This window comes from Somniosus microcephalus, chromosome 7 (assembly GCF_052327205.1).
Source record: "Somniosus microcephalus isolate GS21.2 chromosome 7, FLI_Smic_1.0, whole genome shotgun sequence".
Classification (NCBI taxonomy): Eukaryota; Metazoa; Chordata; class Chondrichthyes; order Squaliformes; family Somniosidae; genus Somniosus; species Somniosus microcephalus.
The window spans coordinates 117625581-117650037 of record NC_140993.1 but is presented as its reverse complement, the minus strand read 5'-3'; the positions used below and the strand labels follow the sequence as shown (position 1 = coordinate 117650037).

General features: G+C 44.4%; 1 protein-coding gene across 1 annotated transcript in view; it reads left to right on the top strand.

Moving 5' to 3' along the window:
• The window catches only part of prkdc (protein kinase, DNA-activated, catalytic subunit), a 300538-nt gene that overhangs the window by 194186 nt on the left and 81895 nt on the right, over positions 1-24457 (top strand). Inside the window, 7 exon segments of the mRNA XM_085992889.1 lie at positions 942-1085; positions 6253-6404; positions 7212-7343; positions 8587-8692; positions 11877-12001; positions 15633-15782; positions 17140-17313. Of these exon segments, the coding sequence (XP_085849015.1) occupies positions 942-1085; positions 6253-6404; positions 7212-7343; positions 8587-8692; positions 11877-12001; positions 15633-15782; positions 17140-17313 (983 nt within the window).

Sequence of the window (24457 nt, the reverse complement as noted above, 5' to 3'; positions counted from 1 at the left end):
AGGAAGGCAGCAGCAGCCAACTTCCTGGCACCAAGGGTGGCTCTGCTACACAGAACGGGAGGAAAAAGAGGGGTAGAGCTGTAGTAATAGGGGATTCTATTGTAAGGGGAATAGATAGGCGTTTCTGCGGCCGCAAACGAGACTCCAGGATGGTGTGTTGCCTCCCTGGTGCAAGGGTCAAGGATGTCTCAGAGCGGCTGCAGAACATCTTGGAAGGGGAGGGTGAACAGCCAGTTGTCGTGGTGCATATAGGTACCAACGATATAGGTAAAAAGCGGGATGAGGTCCTAAAAGCTGAATATAGGGAGTTAGGAGGTATATTTAAAAATAGGACCTCAAAGGTAGTAATCTCAGGATTGCTACCAGTGCCATGTGCTAGTCAGAGTAGAAATAGAAGGATATTTCAGATGAATACTTGGCTAGAGCAATGGTGCGAGGGGGAGGGATTCAAATTCCTGGGACATTGGAATCGGTTCTGGGGGAGGTGGGACCAGTTCAAACCAGACGGTTTGCACCTGGGCGGGACCGATGTCCTAGAGGGAGTGTTTGCTAGTGCTCTGGGGGAGGGTTTAAACTAAAATGGCAGGGGGTTGGGAACCTGAGCAGGGGGACAGAGGAAAGGGAAACAAGGATAAAAGCAAAAGATAGGAAGGAGAAAAACAAAAGTGGCAGTTAATGAATTGTTTCACAAAGCAGATATAACCAGAACTACTTTTTCTTTTTACAAGTATGCAACATAAATCTGTAATTCTGGAGCATGGACCTTGGAGCCCAAGATATTTAGTGAAATGTGCTGCTACTTGATATTTTAATGAAAGCTAAGAATTTCATTAAACATAATTCTGATACGCAAGATTATTTTCAATAATTATAGTTTTGGCCTGAAAGAGTTCATCTGAATCCTTTCGAGCTAATGTCAATTAAATCTCATTGCTTTTTAGATTTTCCAACCGTATGCCCAAGAATGGTTGGGGCCTCTGCTGCAGTTAGTGGTTTCTGGCAATAATGGAGGTGATGGTATACACTACATGGTGGTGGAAATTGTGGTTACAATTCTATCTTGGACGAGTGTGGCTACCCCAAAGGTACAGATTATCTTTCATAGATATGTTTCATAATGTTAGTGCTAAGAAAGAGAGACATTTTGATGTCCATGGCATTGACGTCAAAAACATCAAATTGTAATTTCTTTTTGTACGTTCTAAGCTGCATTTTGTTTAGATCCCTTCTGTGAAGGAATCACATTTGTTGTTCTGTTAAACCAGGTTTTTGCCAGAGATAATTTATGCCCATAAAATTTTGTATGAACTCTAATGTTGTGCTTCATTAATGGGGGATACAAGCACTGGCGAGCAAATTGATAATTAGGTGGCCTAACTCAGGATTATCAATAAAAACGCAAAAAGGAAAGTTGGATAAAATGTTTTCACATGGAATGCTTTACCACAGGAGTGTGAGACTCTTAATAGCATTTAGAGTCTGCAGCAACATGACTTAGTTAACAACAATAACTTGCATTTATATAGCACCTTTAATGTAGTAAAACATCCCAAGGCACTTCACAGGAGTATTTTCCTACAAATTTGACACCAAGCCACAAAAGAAAATATTAGGAGAGGTGACCAAAAGCTTGGTCAAAGAGGTAGGTTTTAAGGAGCATCTTAAAGGAGGAGAGAAAGGCGGAGAGGTTTAGGGAGGGAATTCCAGGGCCCAGGCAGCTGAAGGCATGGCCGTCAATGGTGGAATGATGAAAATCGGGCATGCACAAAAGGCCAGAGTTGGAGCAATGGAGAGATTTCGGAGGGTTGTAAGGCTGGAGGAGGTTAGAGATAGGGAGGGGCGAGGCCATGGGGGGGATTTGAAAACAAGGATGAGAATTTTAAAATCGAGGCGTTGCTGGACTGGGAGCCAATGTAGGTCAGCCAGCACAGGGGTGATGGGTGAACAGGACTTGGTGCGAGTTAGGATAAGGGCAGCAGAGTTTTGGATGAGCTCAAGTTTACGCAGGATGCAAGGTGAGAGGCCTGCCAGAAGAGCGTTGAATAGTCAAGTCTCGAGGTAACAAAGGCATGGATGAGGGTTTCAGAAGCAGATGAGCTGAGGCAGGGGCAGAGACAGGTGATGTTACGGAGGTGGAAATAGGCGGTCTTGGTGAGGGAGAGCATACGGGATCGGAAGCTCAGATCAGGACCAAATAGGACAACGAGATTCCAAATAGTCTGGTTCAACCTCAGACAGTGGCCAGGGAGATGGATGAGGTTGGTGTCTTGGGAACGGAATTGTGGCAGGGACTGAAGACAATGGCTTCGGTCTTCCCAATATTTAGTTGGAGGAAATTTCTGCTCATCCATACTAGATGTCGGACAAGCAGCGTAACAAATCAGAGGTAATGAAAGAGTCGAGAGTGGTGGTGGTAAGGTAGAGATGGACATCGTCATGGTATATGTGGAACATGAGCTCAGTGTAGTGAGGGAATTGAACCAGTGTCCCATCACTTCATGCTACAGTGTGATAATGTTCCAACATGCAGGCTGCTTCCACCATTTTGTTTATAATTAAGTAATGTATTTACTAAAACATTGTAAGTATCAGTATCATTTAACATTTTTATATAAATGAAGGAATTGGTAAAAGTGGGAAATGGCAAGGAGGTCTGGTAAGAGAGTGTTGGACATCTTAGGTTCCTGTCTGTTTTGGTTGTCTTTTACTGTTTCAACATATTGCTGCTTTCGTGTCAATGGCAAAGTGATTTACAATGCCGATCAATACAAAACCTCTTAATGCAACTCAGAAGTCAGGTCGTAAATCTGACTTCTGAGTGCACTAAAACTAATTAGTCTGAGATCACCGTAAGGAGGTAGTGCCTTCCTGCTTTGGCTTCGTATCATTGGACTATCTGGGAACTTTTTCAAGCTTCATTCCCCTCAATAAGGCAGGTCACCACTAGGCTGCTAGATGGAGATTTTCTTGGTAGCATGGTCATCTATCTTGACAGGAGGAGAAGTACCTCCTCATCCAAAGTGTGACCAGACCTCGTGTGCCCTTACACCACTCCAAAGTGCTCCAAGACCCCAGTCCCCCCCTCCCTCTCCTCCCCCCACCTTTTGGGATTGTACAGACCCTAGAGTCCATCTCTCTCTCCGCCCCCCCCCCCCCCCCCTCACCGGCAAACTACATGCTATCAGAACTATGGTTCCTCGTGCCAAGCTGTTCAAAATGTTTCATTCAATAGCAAAAGCAACAACATGCATTTATATGGCGCATTTAACGTAGCAAAACGTCGTAAGCCTCTTCACAGGAGTGTTACCAAACAAGATTTGATAGGAAGAATAGAATAACAATATTTTTTAAATGGTGAGAAACTATTAAATGTTGGTGTTCAGAGAGATTTAGGTGTCCTCGTACAGGAAACAGAGTTAACATACAGGTACAGCAAGCAATTAGGAAGGCAAATGGCATGTTGGCCTTTATTGCAAGGGGGTTGGAGTATAAGAGTAAGGAAGTCTTACTACAATTGTACAGGGCCTTGGTGAGACCACACCTGGAGTACTGTGCACAGTTTTGGTTTCCTTATGAGGAAGGATATACTTGCCTTCGAGGCGGTGCAAAGATCTAGATTGATCTTCGGGATGAGAGGGTTGTCCTATGCGGAGAGATTGAGTAGATTAGGCTTATACTCTCTGGAGTTTAGAAGAATGAGAGGTGATTTCATTGAAACATACAAGATTCTGGGGTGGATTGACAGGGTAGATGCTGAGAGGTTGTTTCCCCTGGCTGGAGAGTCTAGAACTATGGGGCATATTCTCAGGGTAAGGGGCGGCCTTTTAAGACTGAGATGAGGAGGAATTTCTTCACTGAGGGTTGTGAATCTTTGGAATTCTCTTCCCGAAAGGGCTGTGGATGCTGAATTGTTGAGTATATTCAAGGCTGAGACAGATAGATTTTTGGCTTCGAGGGAAATCGAAGGATATGGGGATTGTGCAGGAAAGTGGAGTTGAGGTTGAAGATCAGCCATGATCTTATTGAATGGCGGGGCAGGCTCGAGGGGCCGTAAGGCCTACTCCTGTTCCAAATTCTTATGTTCTTAAAATTTATTATGTTCTTAAAATTTGATCCCATGCCACATAGAGATATCAGGACAGGTGACCAAAAGCTTGGTGAAAGAGGTAGGTTTTAAGGAGCACCTCAAAGGAGGAGAGAGACGGACAAGGGAATTCCAGAGCTTAGGGCCTAGGCAGCTGAAGGCACTGGTGGGGCGATGGTATTCAGAGAAGCATGAGGGCAGTGTTGGAAGAACACACAGATCTCAAAGGGTTGTAGGCTGGAGGAGGTTACAGAGATGCAATTAAACATTTTTCAGGCAATGTCAAGAACAAGCAATTTTGTTTTATTGCACTTACAGTACATTTTTTTTTACTGCTGTTGGCAGAGCTCTTGCTGGGAGACTTGCTTCATGGATAGAGCATGTGAGCTACATCCACAGTCTCCTAGGAGATCTTTTGTTCATTGAACAGACTTCTCAGGGCTGATTGACAGCAAGAAGAGTTCTTTCTGTCAGTCATTTTTATTGCGCACTTTGCTGGAGGTGCAGCATCACTCATGCTGTGAAAACCTTCAATGATGTTGTCCATGTGCACAGACCTTGAAAAATATGCATGCTTTTATGATGATGCTGTTTGTTTATTGGTTATGTTTTGAATGGAAATTATTTATGAACAGTTTTATATTTTTTTAACATACTCGTTTTTGGTTATTTTTAGTCAGAGAACATTTAAACCAATACACCTGCTCCAATTTATAGGTAATGAATTATGATTAGGTTTTTTTTTAGTGAATGGAACATTTGAGTCAATTGGCATGTTGCATGCCTTCCAGACTTAGCAGACAAAGTCCGACTGACATGCACCAGCTGAACATTTTAAATCACAGAAATGCATAACGTATTTGTTAAAGGTAAATCGTGTCTGACAAACTTGATTGAGTTCTTTAATGAAGTAACAAAGAGGGCTGATGAGGGTAGTGCTGTTGATGTTGTGTATATGGACTTTCAGTGTTTGATAAAGTGCCACATAATAGACTTGATAGAAAAATTGAAGCCCATGGGATTAAAGGGGCAGTGGCAATGTGGATACAAAATTGGCTAAGGGACAGAAAGCAGAGAGTAGTTGTTTTTCAGACTGGAGGGAATTATACACTAGTGTTCCCCCAGGGGTATTAGAACCACTGCTCTTTTTGATGTATATTAATGACCTGGACTTGGGTATACATACCACAGTTTCAAAGTTTGCAGATGACCTGAAACTAGGAAATGTCGTAAACAATGAGGAGGACAGTAACAGACTTCAGGAGGACACAGACAGACTGATAAAAAGGGCAGACACATAGCAGATGAACTTTTAATGTAGAGAAGTGTGAAGTGATGCATTTTGGAAGGAAGAATGGGGAGAGGCAATAAACTAAATGGTACAATTTTAAAGGGGGTACAGGAACAGAGATCTGGGGGTCACATACACAAATGAAGGTGGCAGAACAAGTTGATAAGGCTGTTTTTAAAAAAAAAAACCATATGACATCCTTGGCTTTATAAATAGAGGCATAGAGTATAAAAGCAAGGAAGTTATGCTAAACCTTTATAAAACACTGGTTAGGCCTCAGCTGGAGTATTGTGGCCAATTTTGGGCACCACACTTTAGGAAGGATGTCAAGGCCTTGGAGAGGGTGCAGAGGAGATTTACTAGAATAGTACCAGGGGTGAGGGACTTCAGTTCTGTGGGAAGACTGGAGAAGCTCAGATTGTTCTCCTTAAAGCAGAGATTTAATAGAGGTGTTCAAAATTATGAAGGGTTTTGATAGAGTAAATAAGGAGAAACTGTTTCCACTGGCAGGAGGGTCGATAACCAGAGGGGACAGATTTATGGTAATCCGCAAAAGAACTAGAGTGGCGATGAGGAGAAATTATTTTACGCAGTGAGTTATTATGATCTGGAATGCACTGCCGGAAAGGGTAGTGGAAGCAGATTCAGTAGTAACTTTCACAAAAGAATTGGATATATACTTGAAACGGAAAAATTTGCATGGCTCTGAGGAATGAGCAAGGCAGTGGGACTAATTGCACAGCTCTTTCAAAGAGCAGGCACGAAGTGCCGAATGGCCTCCTTCTGTGCTGTATGATCCTGTGATAACAGAAGTACAGGCTGAGCAAAGGAAAACCATGAGTTTGAGTTACATTTATTTCTTGATTATTGTTGTTAGGGAAATCTGAAGAATGAGATCCTAGCAAATCGCCTGCTGGAGTTTCTGATGAAGAATTCTTTTCACGAGAAGAGGGCAGTATTCAGGCACAACCTGGAAATAATCAAGACAGTAGTTGAGTGCTGGAAGGACTGTCTGTCTATCCCTTACAGGTGAGCAGTGGGTTCTGCATCAGACTGTCTCGTTGGCATTACTTTTACATGTACAAATCCTAGTGGTTCAATGCCTCCCAGCTGTCAGGCTAAGGGGAATAATGAAGTGGGTTTAGCAGAAAGAAGGGTTTCAGCCAGAAGTCGTGATTTATGTTTGAACCAACAATTTTTTTTAAAAAAGAAAGAACTCTCATTTATACAGCGCCTTTCACAACCTCCGAACGTTCCAAATCGCTTTACAGTCAATTAATTACTTTTGAAGTGTAGTCACTCTTGTAATGTAGGAAATGTGGTAGCCAATTTGCGCACAGTAATTTGATAATGACCAGATAATCTGTTTTAGTGATGCTGGTTGAGGACACCAGGGAGAATTCCCTTGCTTGTCTTCGAAATTAGTGTCATGGGATCTTTTTTGTCCACCTGAGAGGGCAGACGAGGCCTCGGTTTAACGTCTCATCCGAAAGACGGCACCTCAAACAATGCAGCACTCCCTCAGTACTGCACTGGAGTGTCAGCCTAGATTTTATGCTGAAGCCTCTGGACTAAGATTTGAACCACGACCTTCTGACTCGGAGGCGATACTGCTGGCGCTGAGCCCGGGCTGACGCTTCATATATAGGGAAGATCCTATGAGGTAGAAAATTTGAAACACTTTTAGCAGGCTAAGATAGCAAAAAAAAAAGAAAAACAAGATTTTTTATATAAAGTACAGTATTGTAGCACCTGGTGTTCAGTTATAGGTGTGAAAGGTCTTTGGTGGTGTATGTTTTATCTTCACATCTGAAAATGTTGCTGTTAATTGTGCAGCTTGATCTTTGATCGGTTTGCTGGAAGGGACCCGAATACCAAAGACAACTCTGTGGGCATCCAGTTGCTTGGGATCGTTCTTGCCAATAACTTGCCTCCATATGATCCTAAATGTGAAATTGACAGTGAAAGGTAAGATGAAAAGTAGTTACTAATATTAGAAAGAAAGATTTCAGGATTCTGAAACTACACATCTATTCAAACTTCTATGACTGATTTTCATGACTCTAAAATAGTAATCAAAATAGACTAAAACATTACACAGTAATGAAATGCTGCTCCATGATGTACGCATTGTAAATACATGCTTATAAAGAGACAGCATTAAGCATTGAATAAAATACCAATCTTACAGCAACATTTATTCGTATTACATTAAGAAACTGTCTGGCCTGAACATCTATAGTCCTTTTTGCCCTGTCCAACGTCAACCACCCATTGGACTTGTTGATGTACAGCTACTTCTGATGCAAAATGGGAACATGGCTGTTTTTCTCTGAGATTTAATGACTGACTAAGAAAACAACAGAAATGCTCAGATTTGACATCTAACAATAACATTTTATTGGTGGGCCCTTAATTTCTTGAAAAACAGATACTCTCCTGCGTTTTGTTAAGAATTTATTTTCTAGTTTACCTGGTATCAATTGGAATGGGACATATCAATCCAGCCCTTCTACAGGAGCAAAATTGCTTTCAATGCAGGTAACCATTCAGAACGTCTTCACATTTTGTTGTAACTTGGGAGATATGTTGTGAGTTTTAAGCGGTCTGCATGTAATGAGCAGGGACTTGTTAAATCCTTTTTTCATGCTTTGCAGGACTAGGGCAGGAGAAAAAAATAATGCCAGCCCTTTTCAACACCATACTTTCTTCCTTGTGTTTTTCAGATAACTCCCCAACATAGCCCAATTATACCATCACTGTTTCAAGTATTCTACCGTACAATCATATCTGAACCTTTGTTCCCAACCCCCCTGACTCACTGCACATTCTCCGTGGTGTTTCCCCAAGTACCACCCAAAATCAATGAGGGTAGTTGTAACCTAACCCGCCACGAAAAAGGGCAGATTCGGGTCTGCTGCCCGTTTTATGCCCTGCCCAACAAACAACATCTACCATAAAGGGGCTCCATTAAGACACCTCAAGTAACAGTGTTTTTTTATAACTACAAAAAACAAGTGAAAGTTGTTATATTTAGAAAATGTAGTTGAGAAAATGCAAGGAAAAATGTTTTTGTTGCTCTGCAATATGTAATAGTACACAGTATTCTCTTACTCTAAATACTGCATTCTATTGAATGGCAGCAAATTTATTTAATCATTCCAGAACTTTTATTAGCGGATTGTTTTATTGTATGTTTTTCTCCTGTCAGGTATTTCCAGAGACTGGTGCATAACATTTCCTTAACACGATATAAAGACGTGTATGCAGCTGCTGCAGAGGTCCTTGGGCTTGTCCTGCAATACATAGCAGAAAAAGTGAGCACCTTATGTTTAAATAACTAGTACAACTTCTTTGTGTTCTTTCTGAATCATGTAGTAGTATGTTTTTGAGGATAAAGTGTCTGTGTGCCTTATATTAGTTACACGGGAGGGGGGCGGGTGCGCAGCTGATGTGGGTCAGTTCACTGCAATGTAACTATTCTTGAACATATACATTTCTCTTCCTCATTTAAGAAATTAATGATCTTTTCTCTTTAGTTTCCTATATCAGACACCATTCCTGGGTGAGAGGGCAGACAGGGAGGGGACTTGCTCACATGTCTCTGCCAGTGTTGTTTTTCTATTGACCACTGTATACAAAATTGGAGCAACATGACTTCTTTACGTTTTCATCTGGCCTCTACTCTGTCACTGTTTGAGGAATTGTTGTCACCATCCAATATCTCGTGTACTTCAGCATGAGGGTGCACCTATTCCACCATGTTACTAGAAATGTAAAATATGCTTGGTGTAAAACCGCATATTGTTTAGGGATACACATTAGTTTCTCAATAGTAAATATGGAGATTGGAGAGACAGTTTGACCTTTATTTACTTACTGCAATTGAGTTACTTACATCTAGTGTTGAGAAAGCATCGAATCATACATTTTTGCAGTTTCAAATACATTAGGGGGAATTTTAACCCTAAAGAATGGGCAGGTTTGGGTTGAATGGGAAGTTAAAGTGCTAGAAATCTGAATCCCGACCTCAACTCGCCTGCAGTGAAGTCAGTCAAATTGTATGCACTTTGAGGAGGGGTCTCTTAAAAGTGTACAGTTGGCAATTAGAGCAGCATCAGCAAGCTGGGATTTTTAGTGTTCATACTTTATGGGTCATTATATGTTGCATATTTTTTTAATAAAATATCAGCTTGAGCTGTTCATCAGCTGATGCAGCTCTTTCAAGCCCTTCATGGGCATAAGCTACTGTATTACATTTTTAAGTTTTTACTATTTTTCTTCGGTTCAACTTCTCATACCATTCCCACGGACGATCACTCACTTTCTATGATCAGAGTGTGCCTTTAACTGCCCAATATCTGGATAACTTTTTAGTGAGCCCCAGGATTGAACAGAAAACCCTTGTTACTGCATTTTGGCTGCTGCTTATATCAAATGCCTTTATATGATCTTTAACTTCAAAAGGTGCCAAAATAAACACTTCAGTCGACCATGGACGAGGCTAAAAATAGATTTATTTAACAGCAAATAGATGTGAACAGGAACATCGACACACTATAGGTTTATAGCAGTAATAAGCTTAGTTAGCCCTCCTAGGAAGATAGAAAATAATATGGAGTTGCTTCTGCTGTGTAAAATTGAAATCCAAATGGGACTGGAGACAAGGGGCTAGAAATTCAGTAGGCTTTGCGCCCAGTTTTCGCCCAAAGAGGGCTTTTGCGCCACTTGCTGAGATTGCGCCGATATTCAGCGCTGCGGTAATGGTGGCGTTAGCCAGTAGCGCTGCGCCGCCACCGATGACGACATCGGTGTGCGCAGTGCCCCGCTACCGGCCCGACCGCCATATTTAGTTGCGGCCGCCTCTTTCGCAGCGGCTGCAAACAGCGATCTGAAAACGGGGCCGCCCTGCAGCCTTAGTGGGGCGAGTCAAGGCGGAGGTGCGGCCGGCCGCTTTTTCGGCGGCCGCCTGCCCGCACCTCCTTCCCCGGCCTCCTCCACCCCCCCCCCCCCCCCCCCCCCGCGGCATTGCCGGCTGTTTTCCGGGAGCCCGGCACTTCTCCGTGGTGCTGGGCTCATTTGCCGGCACTAGCGAGCGGCAATCTCGCTGTTGCAGGCACCTCCCCCTTAAGAGAGGGAGGAAGGCCTGCAGTACCGCAGCCTGCCGCTCCGCAGCGGGTGGCGCTGCGGCACCTAGCGCGCCGAAATTCAGTTTCAGCGCCCCAAGCGGGGGCGGCCACACCCTTGAATAGCGACCGGCTTCGACTTGGGGCGCTGAAACTGAATTTCCGGCGGGCGCAAGTGGCTCCGCGCGCAGCGGTAACTTCTGGGCGCAAGCGAGCTGGCGGGCCCAAACTGAATTTCTAGGCCAAGGTCCCTGAATTTTGACATTTCCATGACATTTCGTTGTTGACAGGACATAGTCCTGAACCATCTAGCTGTCTTTGATGGCTTCAGATGGATGACCCAATTTTGAAGAAGATAGGCTGAGAAATACTTTCAAAATATGACCAGAGCCAATAAAATTTAAATGTGTTTTGTAACTTCAAAAAGAGCTACCAATCAAATAAAACCCACAAGATGCTTGTATTTGAATTGAATGGCTTGGTCTCTCCCTTAGACACCTGGTCAGACACAACGGCCCCGATATTTACAGGGAAGGTGCGTAGGGCGGTGAAAACCTGGGAACGTGGAAGTCTTGCTGTATTTAATGGCAGGACCTCATTATAACTTTTATTTTCCGTTTTCTGCCTGGCAATTGGCCAAATTGACAGGCTGGTCGGCTGCTGGGTTGGAAAACCAGCGGCAGGAGGCCACAGCCAGGGACGCTTGGGGACAATTCCTGGCAATCGGGAGTGGGGAGGGAGCATGAGATCAGGGTTTGAGTGGGTGGGTGGGGGTCAAGAGAGACCATAGAGGGAGGGAGTGAGAGCAGGGCTTGGGTGTGGGGGAAGATCAGTGATTGCGGCGGGGGGGGCAGTGGGGGAGAGGGAGGCTGTAATCGGCAGGAGAGAGGCCGAAGGCTTCCTTGGGGGTGGGGGTTCGGAAGCACGCCTGCTCCTCCTGGCCCACAAGGAGTTCTGGAAAAGGCACTTAGCTTCTTGAGCTGGGAGCTCCCACCTCCCTTTTATTGCTGGGTTTCTCGAGCCGTGGGAAACCTGCACCGCAACTATTAAATTTTAAATGAGGCTCCCAGTTGCACTGTGAAAACCTGATTTAAATATGTTATTGAAGTGTCCTGCATCTCCACACTTGCACCCAAGCAGATTAAACCACTCAACAATAGCCTTGGAGCCCTGTAATAATCCTCACTGAACATGACCATAAAATTAGCTGAAAAGTAGAGTTTTGACGTGGTTCCTTTTCTGCAGAACAATTGCACATTACTCATTATTCCAGAAAAGCAGTGTAACTCTTGTTGTTTTCTTTGCCCAGCTGTTGGTTTATAATATTGTTGGAGTTTAATATTCTTCAGCTTATTGCCATATTTTTATTTTGCAGCAGATGGATGTTTCAATTCATGATTCAGTTGTTAAGGAATTACAGCAACTTCATGACACAAAGGAGGACAAGTTTATTATGTGTTTGAGTAAGATTGTGAAGCATTTCCCTCCTTTTGCTGACAGGTAATGGTTAAGAATTTGTAAACACATGCATCACGTAACAGCTTAAACTGCCAGTACGAATCCTACTTTTCCGATTCAAAAGATCCAGTCTAGCAGCTTCATTGTTACAGACAGTTTGATTTGAACTGTAAATTGAGTCAGTCGGGATGAATACTGAATCAGGATTTGAACCCAAAGTGATGTGAATTGGGCCGGCTCAGGCTAATTTAGCCCAGTTGAGACATTTTGGTTTCACATTTCCTTTTTCTTTTAAAGATTTGAATCTGTTCCTGGTTGCATGGGGGTGGGTTAATGAATACTAGAGGCACGTGGAGAGCTATTGCCTTTTCACATTTTAGGTGAATTTTGTGCTCATTAAAATGAAAAGACTTTTTCTACTTCTGTCACCCAGTGTCAGTATAAAGCACTCCCAGGTCTCTCAAAGCACAAGAGACTGTACAGTAAGATTCCCTTTAATCGGTCCCCTCCTTCACCACAATGTGCCTCAGCCCCAACTTCAGAACAGCATCCTTAATTACACCAACATTTCCTAAAGCCTCTGAGTGGATTGCTAGTTTACAGTTGTGGGCCTGTGCCTTCTTGGAAATTGGTTGAGTCCTCTAAAATTCTGTTCACATAGGAACCTTAGTCGTGTTGTGCTCAAGTCCCTGGAGTGGGACATGAACCCACAACTTTCTGACTCGAAGGCGAGAGTGCTACCAACGGAGCCACATTGGTCATGGACCTTCAATGATGTGCGAACTATAACCTCCAGGAACTTTTTCCAATAAACTGACTTGAGCACATGAGCCTCCAAAATTTAAAATTGTTATTAAATCATAGGTCCGTTAGCAGTGCTTACATTAAAATCAAACCCCAGTGTGGTGTTGATTGATGCTTGCTATTTGGGGGCTCACTTAATGAGGGTTATACTTGGTTAGTACTGATGATATGTGAGGCTCAGTAGCTTTGTCTGATTCATCAGGAATCGGAGAGAATACTAAAAGAAAGAAAGACTTGCATTTATATACTGCCTTTCACGACCTCAGGACGTCCTAAAGCGTTTTACAGCCAGTGAAGTACTTTTAAAGTGTAGCCACTGTAGGAAAAGTAGCAGCCAATTTGTGCTCAGCAAGCTCCCACAAATAGCAATGTGATAATGACCAGATAATCTGTTTTAGCGATGTTAATTGAGGGATAAATATTGGCCAGGACACCGGGGATAACTCCACTGCTTTTTTTGAAATCGTGCCATAGGATCTTTTACTGATGAAGAATGGTCAGATTAGGTACTAGACAAGGGTTGGATGATAGTGAGTTGGATGGGGTGAATAGCCTTATCTCATTCTTAAATTCTTAGCAACACCACCACCCAGCTTGATGATCTGCAGTTTTTTATGTATTTGGAGTTGGATTTCTCTGTGCTCTTTGGTGTTCAGTGCATAACTGGAGGATAAATTATTTTGTTTTTGTCAAGTTTGTCTAATTTTAATTATCTTGGGATTGTTTATCTCAGGGTTAGTTGGGGCCTCCCAACTAAGCAGTGTCAAAGGTTAATGACATGACTGAATATTAACATTTCAAATGGAGGAGGAGGATTAACTGTAAGGACTTGTGTGTTCTTTTTAGGCAGTCCCTTGGAACCAAGGATGAGTTGCTTCCACATTAAAAATGAGTTCTCAGATGACTGATGAGTCCAATGTGTGACCTATAGTCTCTGTCACAGGTGGGGCAGACGGTGGTTGAAGGGGCGGGTAGATGGGGTGCTTGGGTTGACATGCGCTACTTGCACTTGGCTTCCGCTTGCTCCCGGCGAAGAGAATCGAGGTGTTCGGTGCCTTCTCGGATGCTTCTTCTCCACTTTGTGCGGTCTTGGGCCAGGGATTCCCAGGTTGCACTTTTTCAAGGAGGCTTTGAGTGTGTCCTTGAAGCGTTTCCTCTGCCCACCTGGGGCTCTCCTGCCGTGCCGGAGCTCCGAGTAGAGCGCTTGTTTTGGGAGTCTTGTATCGGGCATGCGGGCGATGTGACCCGTCCATCGAAGCTGAACGAGCGTGGTCAAAGCTTCGATGCTGGGGATGTTGGCCTGAGCAAGAACACTGACGTTGGTGCGCCTATCCTGCCAATGGATTTGCAGGATCTTGTGGAGGCAGCGTTGGTGGTACCTCTCCACTGCTTTGAGGTGCCTGCTGTACATGGTCCATGTCTCTGAGGCATACAGGAGGGCGGGTATCACTACTGCTCTGTAGACCATGAGCTTAGTACCGGGTTTGAGGTCCTGGTCTTCAAACACTCTCTTCCTCAGGCGACCGAAGTCTGCACTGGCACACTGAAGACGGTGTTGGACTCCGTCATCGACGTCCGCCCTTGTTGACAGTAGGCGCCCGAGGTATGGAAAGTGGTCCACGTTGTCCAAGGCCTTGTTGTGGATTTTGATAATCGGGGGGCAGTACTGTGTGGCGGGGGCAGGTTGGTAGAGGACCTTTGTCTTACGGATGTTTAGTGTAAGGCCCATGCTCTCGTACGCTTCGTGAAGGTGTTGGCGATGGTTTGGAGTTCAACCTCCGAGTGAGCGCAGACGCAAGCCTCGTCTGCATACTGTAATTTGATGACAGAGGATGGGACGACCTTGGATCTGGACTGGAGGCGACAGAGGTTGAACAGTTTCCCGTTTGTTCTGTAAATTAGCTCCACTCCAGCAGGGAGCTTACTTGTGTGTATTGTTTGTCTGATCACTGGTAGTTCAATTAGAAGGGAATTACGCAGCCTTGTTGTGTATTGCATCCTGAATCTGAATTAATCTCTTATCAATCATGTGCTTTCACAGAACCTGCTGTCGCGCTTATGACATGATGCACACTAATTTTACTTTGTAAACCACTGTAACAGGGTGTTTGATTTTGAATGGACATTGGTGGAAAAATTCAGTTGTTTGCACCTCCCGTTAGCACCTTAAGAGGGCGCCAATTGGGGCGCAAAGCAACTAGAGGCCGGGCGCGGCGATGTTTGCGCCGCTCGCAAAATTAACTAGATATTTTGCGGCAGCGCTAAACACTACCGCCACGATCTCCTGCGCCGGCAGATCGTGACGTCAGTCGATTGCGCAATGCCCCGTTAGCGCCCCGGACCGAATATTGAGTGGCGTGCCCTGCCTTACCGCCTGCCGCTAGCAACGACAGGTTGAGGGGAGCGTTTTGCTGTCAGAACGGGACTAGGGGAGCGCTATTTAAAGGCGACTGCTTCCTGCCTGTTTTTGTCGGTGATATTTTTGCACCACGCATTCTGAGAGAGAGAGAGACACTTCTGGAGAGATTCAACACTGTGAAGGAGTTTTGAGTACTGAGCAACACTTTGCAGGTTTATTTTGATTTGCCCTTCCTTGCTTCGCCAGCGCTCTGAGGTAGCGCCTCGCTCCTCGGCCTTTGCGCCTTAGGACAGGTGTGAAGCGCCTGATTTAGCGCTCCAATCATCTCCAGGGGCGATAAAAGCCAAGTTTGCTGTCGGAGGCGATAATTAGTACCAGGCCCTAAAATTTGCGCACCGTCGATAATGGCGCCCCAAACGGGGCGATACTGAATTTTTCCCCCATTGAATTTAAAATATTTTGTTCTAATATTTGAAGTTCTCACGTACTTTGTGTGACTTTGTGTTCAAGGTTTATGAATGCAGTATTTTTCCTATTACCAAAGCTGTATGGCGTGCTGAAGACGCACTGCCTTGAGGTGGTGATGCATCGGGCAGAGGAGATATCCGACATCTACCTACAACTGAAGAGCAAGGATTTTGCACAGATCATGGGTCATCGGTGAGCAGATTACTGGTTAGGTGTCGTGCGAATCTATTTGCTGTTTCTTAAGCTGTTTTTAAAATTTATTTCAAATTTTATTCTCTTTCTAACCCTTAACACAAATGCATTTTTACTCCTCTTTCTGGTTCGTTAGGTTTGTGCTGGCCTTCTCCTGGGTGGTTAACCTGCCCTGTGCCTCTGTTAATGCTGCTCTTAAATCAGCACCAGGAATTACATCAGAGTAACTCCAATTCCCTGTTGAGAGGGAAGTGCCTGGTGCCGCTTGACATCTTTCTCTAGTTTTACTGAGGTTGTAGACTCACCAGTGGGGAATCTCTAGTGTTAACCCACATCATAGTAGCACAGCACATTGTGTTGCAGTACCACATTCACTGCGTTACATAATGTTTCCCCTAAAAACTTCTACAGATGTTATTACATTGTAGGAAATGGTTCGAGATTGTTCACACGTGCCTCAATTATCCACTCGACTTGGTATCGCATGCTGCAAGGGTAATGCCACCTTTTATCCTGTAGCCACTTGCTGTTGTCAGCATGAAATGGAAGGGGATAAAGGCTCTTTAGCAAACTCTGATGATACAAATCTTTTGAAAACTAAAACTTTTCATATTTTTTTTAAAGTATGCTATGGCTACATTCTTACCTTTGATGTCACTAAATCTTAAAGCTGATTACTGCTCAAATACAAATAGCACTCTCCTTTCTATAAGTAAACCCTGACCAAATACAAAATTGACAAAGCTTATTTTTTCTTATAAGTAGACACAGCATATCTTAAAATATATATTTAGTATTAAAATCATATTAGTAATTCATTTAAAAAAATTGTTGAAGTGAACTGTCATCATCTTTATATAATGCAATGGAACTGAAAATGTTCTCTACCAAGAAAGGCATACAGCAGTACATGCCTAGATGTAGTGCAGTATCATCTTGGGGTACTGAGACCCCTGTTTTGATTTCTGATGGTCAAAGGGTCATTGCTTGAAAAATGTTACTGGAGTGTCCTGATGGCTTAGTGGTAAATGCACCACCCAGGGTGAAACGGAGTCATCCAAACCACACAGGTCCTAGGTTTGATCTCCAGTCTGTGCTGAGTTAGCTAATCTCATCCTGGGCAGGTGTAGGAGCACTGCATGACCCTAGGCTGGAGAGGGGGGGATAGGAAATTAGCCAGGTGTTCTGGCCCTCATCATTACCCAATAGGTGTGTGCAAACATCTGGTGATGACATGCTGAGTTTGACTGTGGTGCCCCCCAATTATTGAATAGTCTGCTGACATAGTCTGGGTTCACAATGAAGGATCGGCATTTGGATAAAAATGTCAAAACTTTAATCATTCTCTCTTTGTAAGGGATGAAGAACGGCAGAGGGTTTCTTTGGACATAGTGTACAAGATTATAGCCAAACTAAAGCCAACAGAACTGAAAGAGCTGCTTAGTTCAGTGACGGCGTTCATTTCTCATCCATCTCCCATTTGCCGAGAGAGAATGTACGATATCCTGATGTGGATACATGACAATTACAGGTATGGAATTAAGAACAAAATTGAATCCAAACTGAAAAAGCTAGATGATTCGATAAGGACGGTCTACCTTTACAGCAGTACTTCAGCCCCTTTAATTGTTGTGAACCTAATTGACTGAAGGAAGCATTCTGTGGAGCTTAGTGAGATTTGTTGTACTTTAATTATTTTTAATAGTTTTAATATTTAATTATTTTTTGCACATTTCGTTTTATAACAAAGTAAATTATTGATTGGTAGGTTGCACTTAACAAGTTGAATGTCGGTTATTGTTGTATCTGTCGATATAAGTCTTTTTTCTAGTTTGTACCCATTTTGCATTCTTTTCCCATTCAAGTCAGCATATGCAGCAAAAAACACATGTATACAATGAAGTCATTAAAAAAAACACAATTCTGAAATATTCACTGAACTTTCCTATATAATTGGTCATTTAACATTAGAAAAGCCTGCAAGAAGTTTCCCCCAACTAGGCCTGCTCCTCTCTCTGGGCTTGTAGCTTGAGTTCTGCATCAGTGCTAGGGTGGGAAATTTCATCTGGGCTTTGGGTGCTAGGAATTTCCATCTGCTGTTGACAAATTTTGTGTGTGATTACAAGCTTTTCTTTTTTTTTTATTCGTTTATGGGATGTGGGCGTCGCTGGCAAGGCCAGCATTTATTGCCCATCCCTAATTGCCCTTGAGAAGGTGGTGGTGAGCCACCTTCTGGAACCGCTGCAGTCCGTGTGGTGAAGGTACTCCCACAGTGCTGTTGGGGACGGAGTTCCAGGATTTTGACCCAGCGACGATGAAGGATCGGTGATATGCTTCTAAGTCAGGATGGTGTGTGACTTGGAGGGGAACTTGGAGGTGATGGTGTTCCCATGCGCCTGCTGCCGTTGTCCTTCTAGGTGGAAGAGGTCGCGGGTTTGGGTTGTGTTACCGAAGAAACCTTGGTGAGTTGCTGCAGTGCATCTTGTAGATGGTACACACTGCAGCCACGGTATGCCGGTGGTGGAGGGAGTGAATGTTTAAGGTGATAGATGGGGTGCCAACCAAGCAGGCTGCTTTGTCCTGGATGGTGTCGAGCTTCTTGAGTGTTGTTGGAGCTGCACTCATCCAGGCAAGTGGAGTGTATTCCAGCACACTCCTTACTAGTGCCTTGTAGATGGTAGAAAGGCTTTGGGGAGTCAGGAGGTGAGACACTCTCTGCAGAATACCTAACCTCTGACCTGCTCTTGTTGCCACAGTATTTATGTGGCTGGTCCAATTAAGTTTCTGGTCAATGGTGACCCCCAGGATGTTGATGGTGGGGGATTCGGCGATGGTTATGCCATTGAATGTCAAGGGGCGGTGGTTAGACTCTCGCTTGTTGGAGATAGTCATTGCCTGGCACTTCTGTTGCGCAAATGTTACCTGCTGCTTATCAGCCCAAGCCTGAACGCCGTCCAGGCCTTGTTGCATGCGGGCATGGACTGCTTCATTATCTGAGGAGTTGTGAATGGCACTGAACACTGCAGTCATCAGCGAACATCCCCATTTCTGACCTTATGTTGGAGGGAAGGTTACCGATGAAGCAGCTGAAGATGTTTGGGCCTAGGACACTGCCCTGAGGAACTCCTGCAGTGATGTCCTGGGGCTGTGATGATTGACCTTCAATTACCACAACCATCTTCCTTTGTGCTAGGTATGACTCCAGCCAGTGGAGAGTTTTCCCCCCGATTCCCATTGACTTCAATTTTACTAGGGCTCCTTGATGCCACACTCGGTCAAATACTGCCTTTATGTCACGGGCAGTCACTCTCACCTCTGGAATTCAGCTCTTTTGTCCATGTTTGGACCAAGGCTGTAATGAGGTCTGGAGCCGAGTGGTCCTGGCGGAATTCAAACTGGGCATCAGTGAGCAGGTTATTGGTAAGTGCCACTTGATAGCACTGTTGATGACGTCTTCCATCACTTTGCTGGTGATTGAGAGTAGACTGATGGGGCAGTAATTGGCCGGATTGGATTTGTGGACAGGACATACCTGGGCAGTTTTCCACATTGTCGGATAGATGCCAGTGCCAGTTTAGATTTGCTATTGATGGTAGCTCAGAACAGAGTTCAGAAATGTTACCATGTTTGAATCTCCAACCATCAGGTGTGGTTCGTACCTGTTTGTCTGTGTGAGAGAGAAAAAGATAAGCCATTGTATTTGTAGTTTTCATCTAGCTCCTGTGGATCTACAGTACTTAACAGTACCGTGACCATTACTTTGCAAGACACGCTGATTTAAAACCAAAATATCCTTTATCTGGCCCGATGAGCTCCAGCTCTTGCTGACAAATTCTGTGTGAATGACACATCCTGAGAGTTGTAGTTTCACCACAGCCTCATATTAGACAATATTAAGAGTGCACTGAAACAACTAGTCAAGAAAATTTATAAAGAACTGTTAGAGACGAAGGATAGAAAAATAATCACAAATAAAAAGATTACAATTTTTCAGTTTTATACAAGCGATTAAATTAGACGAAATTGGTGTTGCTTAAGTTGATGGTTTATTTGAGTCATTGAGAAGGACTGAAGTTTGCCAGAATGGGATATTCTTCAGGTACTTTGATGCTGAGCTCAGACTTTACAACCAGAGTTATCCAGGCCCAGACCATGGCACCTGTTCAAGGCCCTGGTCATTGGAGACTTGACAGTGGAAAAACCTTCCGGGTGCGGTGCTATATCAATGACAGTTTTAGCAAGAACTGTAAATCCAAAGTGCCGATGGATCGACCCTCATTACCCTCAAAGTTGAGATCATGCAAAGCACTTCAGTAAACTGTTGAATAGACCATCCATCATTACATTTGAATTCCTTAACAGAGTCTTACAGAGGCTGTAACATTAAAATAGATAGCCACAATTGCTGTTTAGTGAGGGAAAATGCACCTGTTAGATGTTTTTAATTCATGATTAGATGTTCTATCTATTCCTCAAAATCAATAAGGTTCTTGAAATGTTGAGGTCAACCGTTAATTGATTTATTAAGTGTATCATACATGCAAAATAGTACATTAGCATACACTTAAAATATAGTACTTGCAGCCACACCTAATGGTTGAGGATTCAAACATGTTAACATTTCTGAACTCAGTTCTGAGCTACCATCAATAGCAAATCTAAAATAAAAGAAACCATTATAAGGAGTAGGCTGGAGGATTATAATATGTAGCATTTTTTTAAAAATAAGCAATTGCCAGTGTAGAATTAGAAGGGGAATATTCTGCTTGACAAACCTCCTCGACAACTTTAGGACTTAAGATAAAGGGAAGCGAAGCTCCATATAATATTGGACTTTCAGAAAGGTCCCACATGGAAAAACCTTCAATAAAACTAAAAACAATAGAAAGCCAGGTTAAAACATTGGACTGAACAAGAGGTTGGATAAAAAATTAAAGAGAGAGTACCTATGAGAGGGGGAGGTATTGAGTGAAGTATCCTTGGGATCAGTGATTGGACCCACGTTTCTTATTTACAAGCAGGGTACGGTAACATAGTTGTTATGTTAATAGACTAGTAATCCAGCGGCCTGGACTAATAACCTGGAGACATGAATTCATAATCCCACCATGCCAGTTTGTGAATTCAGTTGATTAAATAAATCTGGAATAAAAAGCTAGTATCAGTAATGGTGAGCGTGCAGCTATCGGATTGTCGTAAAAGCCCAACTGGTTCACTAATGTCCTTTTCGGGAAGGAAACCTGCCATCCTTACCTATATGTAGCTCCAGACCCACAGCAATGTGGTTGACTCTTAATTGCCCTCTGAAATATCCTAGCAAGCCACTCAGTTATATCATACCACTACAAAAAAAATACAATAAGAATAAAACCAGATGGAGTACTCGGCTTCAATCTAGGATTTGGATTCAGACGCGATAAAGGCACACCCAGCCTTGTCGACTCTGCAAAATCCTCCTCACTAACATCTGTGTACTTGTGCCAAAATTGGGAGGGCTGCCCCTCAGATTAGTGGTATACAGGAGCGAGTGACACTGGGAATCCTCAACATTGACTCCAGAACCCATGAAGTCTCATGGCATCAGGCCAAGCATGGGCAAGGAAACCTCCTGCTGATTACCACCTACTGCCCTCCCTCAGCTGATGAATCAGTACTCCTCCATGTTGAACACCACTGGGAAGAAGCACTGAGGGTATCAAGGGCACAGAATGTACTCTGGGTGGGGGACTTCAATGTCCATCACCAAGAGTGGCTCGGTAGCACCACTACTGAACGAGCTGACCAAGTCCTGAAGGTCATAGCTGCCAGACTGTGCTTTTGGCAGGTGGTGAGAGAACCAACACGAGGGAAAAACCTTGTCCTTGCCAATTAAAAAACTAACGGGAGGAGGAGGCTCCATGAATAACCCCATTCTCAATGATGGTGGAGCCCAGCACGTGAGTTTGCAACCATCTTCAGCCAGAAGTGTCGAGTGGATGATCCATCTTGGCCTCTTCCTGAGGTCCCCGCCATCACAGATGCCTGTCTTCAGTCAATTCGATTCACCCCACGTGATATCAAGAAACAGCTGAGTGCACTGGATACAGCAAAGACTATGGGCCCCGACAACATTCCGGCTGTAGTGCTGAGGACCTGTGCTCCAGAACTAGCTGCGTCCAGTAAAGCGACAACACTGGCATCTACCCGGCAATGTGGAAAATTGCCCAAGTATGTCCTGTCCACAAAAAAACAGTACAAATCCAATCCGGCCAGTTACCGCCCCATCAGCCTACTCTCAATCATCACCAAAGTGATAGAAGGTGTCGTTGACAGTGCTATCAAGCAGCACTTACTCACCAATAATCTGCTCACCAATGCTCTGGTTTCCACCAGGATCATTCAGCCCGACCTCATTATAGCTGTGGTCCAAACATGGACAAAAGAGCTGAATTCCAGAGGCGAGGGGCGATTGACTGCCCTTGATACCACCAAGGAGCCCTTGTAAAACTGAAGTCAAAGGGGATTGGGGGGAAACTCTCCACTGGCTGGAGTCATACCTAGCACACAGGTTGTGGTTGTTGGAGGTCAATAATCACAGCCCCAACATCGCTACAGGAGTTCCTCAGGGCAGTGTCCTTGGCCCAAACATCTTCAGCTGCTTCATCAATGACCTTCCCTCCATCATAAGGTCAGAAGTGGGGATGTTCGCTGCTGATTCCACAGTGTTCAGTTCCATTTGCAATTCCGCAGTTAATGAAGCAGTCCATTCCCGCATGTAACAAGACCTGGACAACATTCAGGCTTGGACTGATAACTGGTGAGTAACAATTGTGCCGCACAAGTGCAAGACAATGACTATCTCCAATAAAAGAGAGTCTAACCACTGCTCCTTGATATTCAATGGCATTACCATCGCCGAATCCCCCACCATCAATATCCTGAGGGGGGAAATCACCATTGAGCAGAAACTTAAACTGGACCAGCCACATAAACAATGTGGCTACAAAGGCAGGTCAGAGACTGGGTATTCTGCGGCAAGTGACTCTCCAAAGCCTTTCCACCATCTACAAGGCACAAGTAAGGAGTGTGATGGAATACTCTCCACTTGCCTGGATGAGTGCAGCTCCAACAGCACTCAAGAAACTCGACACCATTCAAGACAAAGCAGTCCGCTTGATCGGCACCCCATTCACTCTCTCCACCACCGGCGTACCGTGGCTGCAGTGTGTATCATCTACAAGATGCACTGCAGCAACTCGCCACGGCTTCTTCGGCAGCACCTCCCAAACCCCCGACCTCCACCACCTAGAAGGACATGGGCAGCAGGTGCATGGGAGCACCGTCACCTCCAAGTCACACACCATCCTGACATGGAAGTATATCGCCGATCCTTCATCGTTGCTGGGTCAAAATCCTGGAACTCCCTCCCTAACAGCACTGTGGGAGTACCTTCATCACACGGACTGCAGCGGTTCAAGAAGGCGGTTTACCACCACCTTCTCGAGGGCAATTGGGAATGGGCAATAAATGCTGGTGCAGAGTGACTGTTGGTAAACCATTTAACTGGTGTAATTAGAGGGATTGATTTAATTTAAATCCAATTAATTAAAGGGGATACTAGCATCTATAATCGGGCAGAGGGTGTCCATAACTAACAATAAAAAATTTAATTAATTACATAGAATGGAGCAGGTGATGTGTTACTGTTGCAAGATGTGGGAGCCGGTGGACCCCATTGAGGCTCACAGTGATTACATCTGTGACAACTGTCTGCTGCTACAGGAACTCCAGCTCCGTGTTGATGAGCTGGAGTCTGAGCTTCAGACACTGCGACACATCAGGGAGGGGGAGAAGTACCTCGACTCTGAGTATCAGGAGGTGGTCACACCTATGAAGTTAAGTTATTCAGATGTAGCCCATGGTCAGGGACAGGACGGTGTGACTACGAGTGAGGCAGGTACGGGGATCCAGGAGGTAGTGTTGGAGGAGCCGCAGCCCTTGCTCTTGTCCAACAGGTTCGAGGTTCTTACTCCCTGTGGGGACGGGAGCAGGGACTGCCGGGAGGATGAGCAACCTGGCCACAGCACCGTGGAACGGGGGGCCATTCAAGAGGGGGGAGTAAACAGAAATGTTGTAGTGGTAGGGGATAGTATTATTAGGGGGATAGATAGTGTTCTCTGCAGCTGAGAGCGAGAGTCCCGAAGGCTGTGTTGCCTACCCAGTGCCAGGGTTAAGGACATCTCTGGGCTGGAAAGAAACTTGCAGTGGGAGGGGGTGGATCCAGTTGTCGTGGTCCATGTTGGTACAAACGACGTAGATAGGACGAGGAAGCCAGTTCTGTTAAAGGAGTATGAGCAGCTAGGGGTCAAATTAAAAAAACAGAACCTCCAGGGTAATAATCTCTGGATTATTACCCAAGCCACGAGCGAATTTGGCTAGGACAAATAAAATTAGAGAGTTAAATGCGTGGCTCAAAGACTGGTGTGGGAGGAAATGGGCTTTGCTTCCTGCGACACTGGCACCAGTACTGGGGCAGGAGGGAGCTGTTCACTTGGCCAGTGCTGGGACTAGAGTCCTGGCGAATCATATAACTAGGGCTGTAGAGAGGGCTTTAAACTAACTAGTGGGGGGGAGGTTCCCAGAGAGCAAATAATAAAAATGACAACAGAGAAGGTCATAGACTTGGGTAGCAGTGG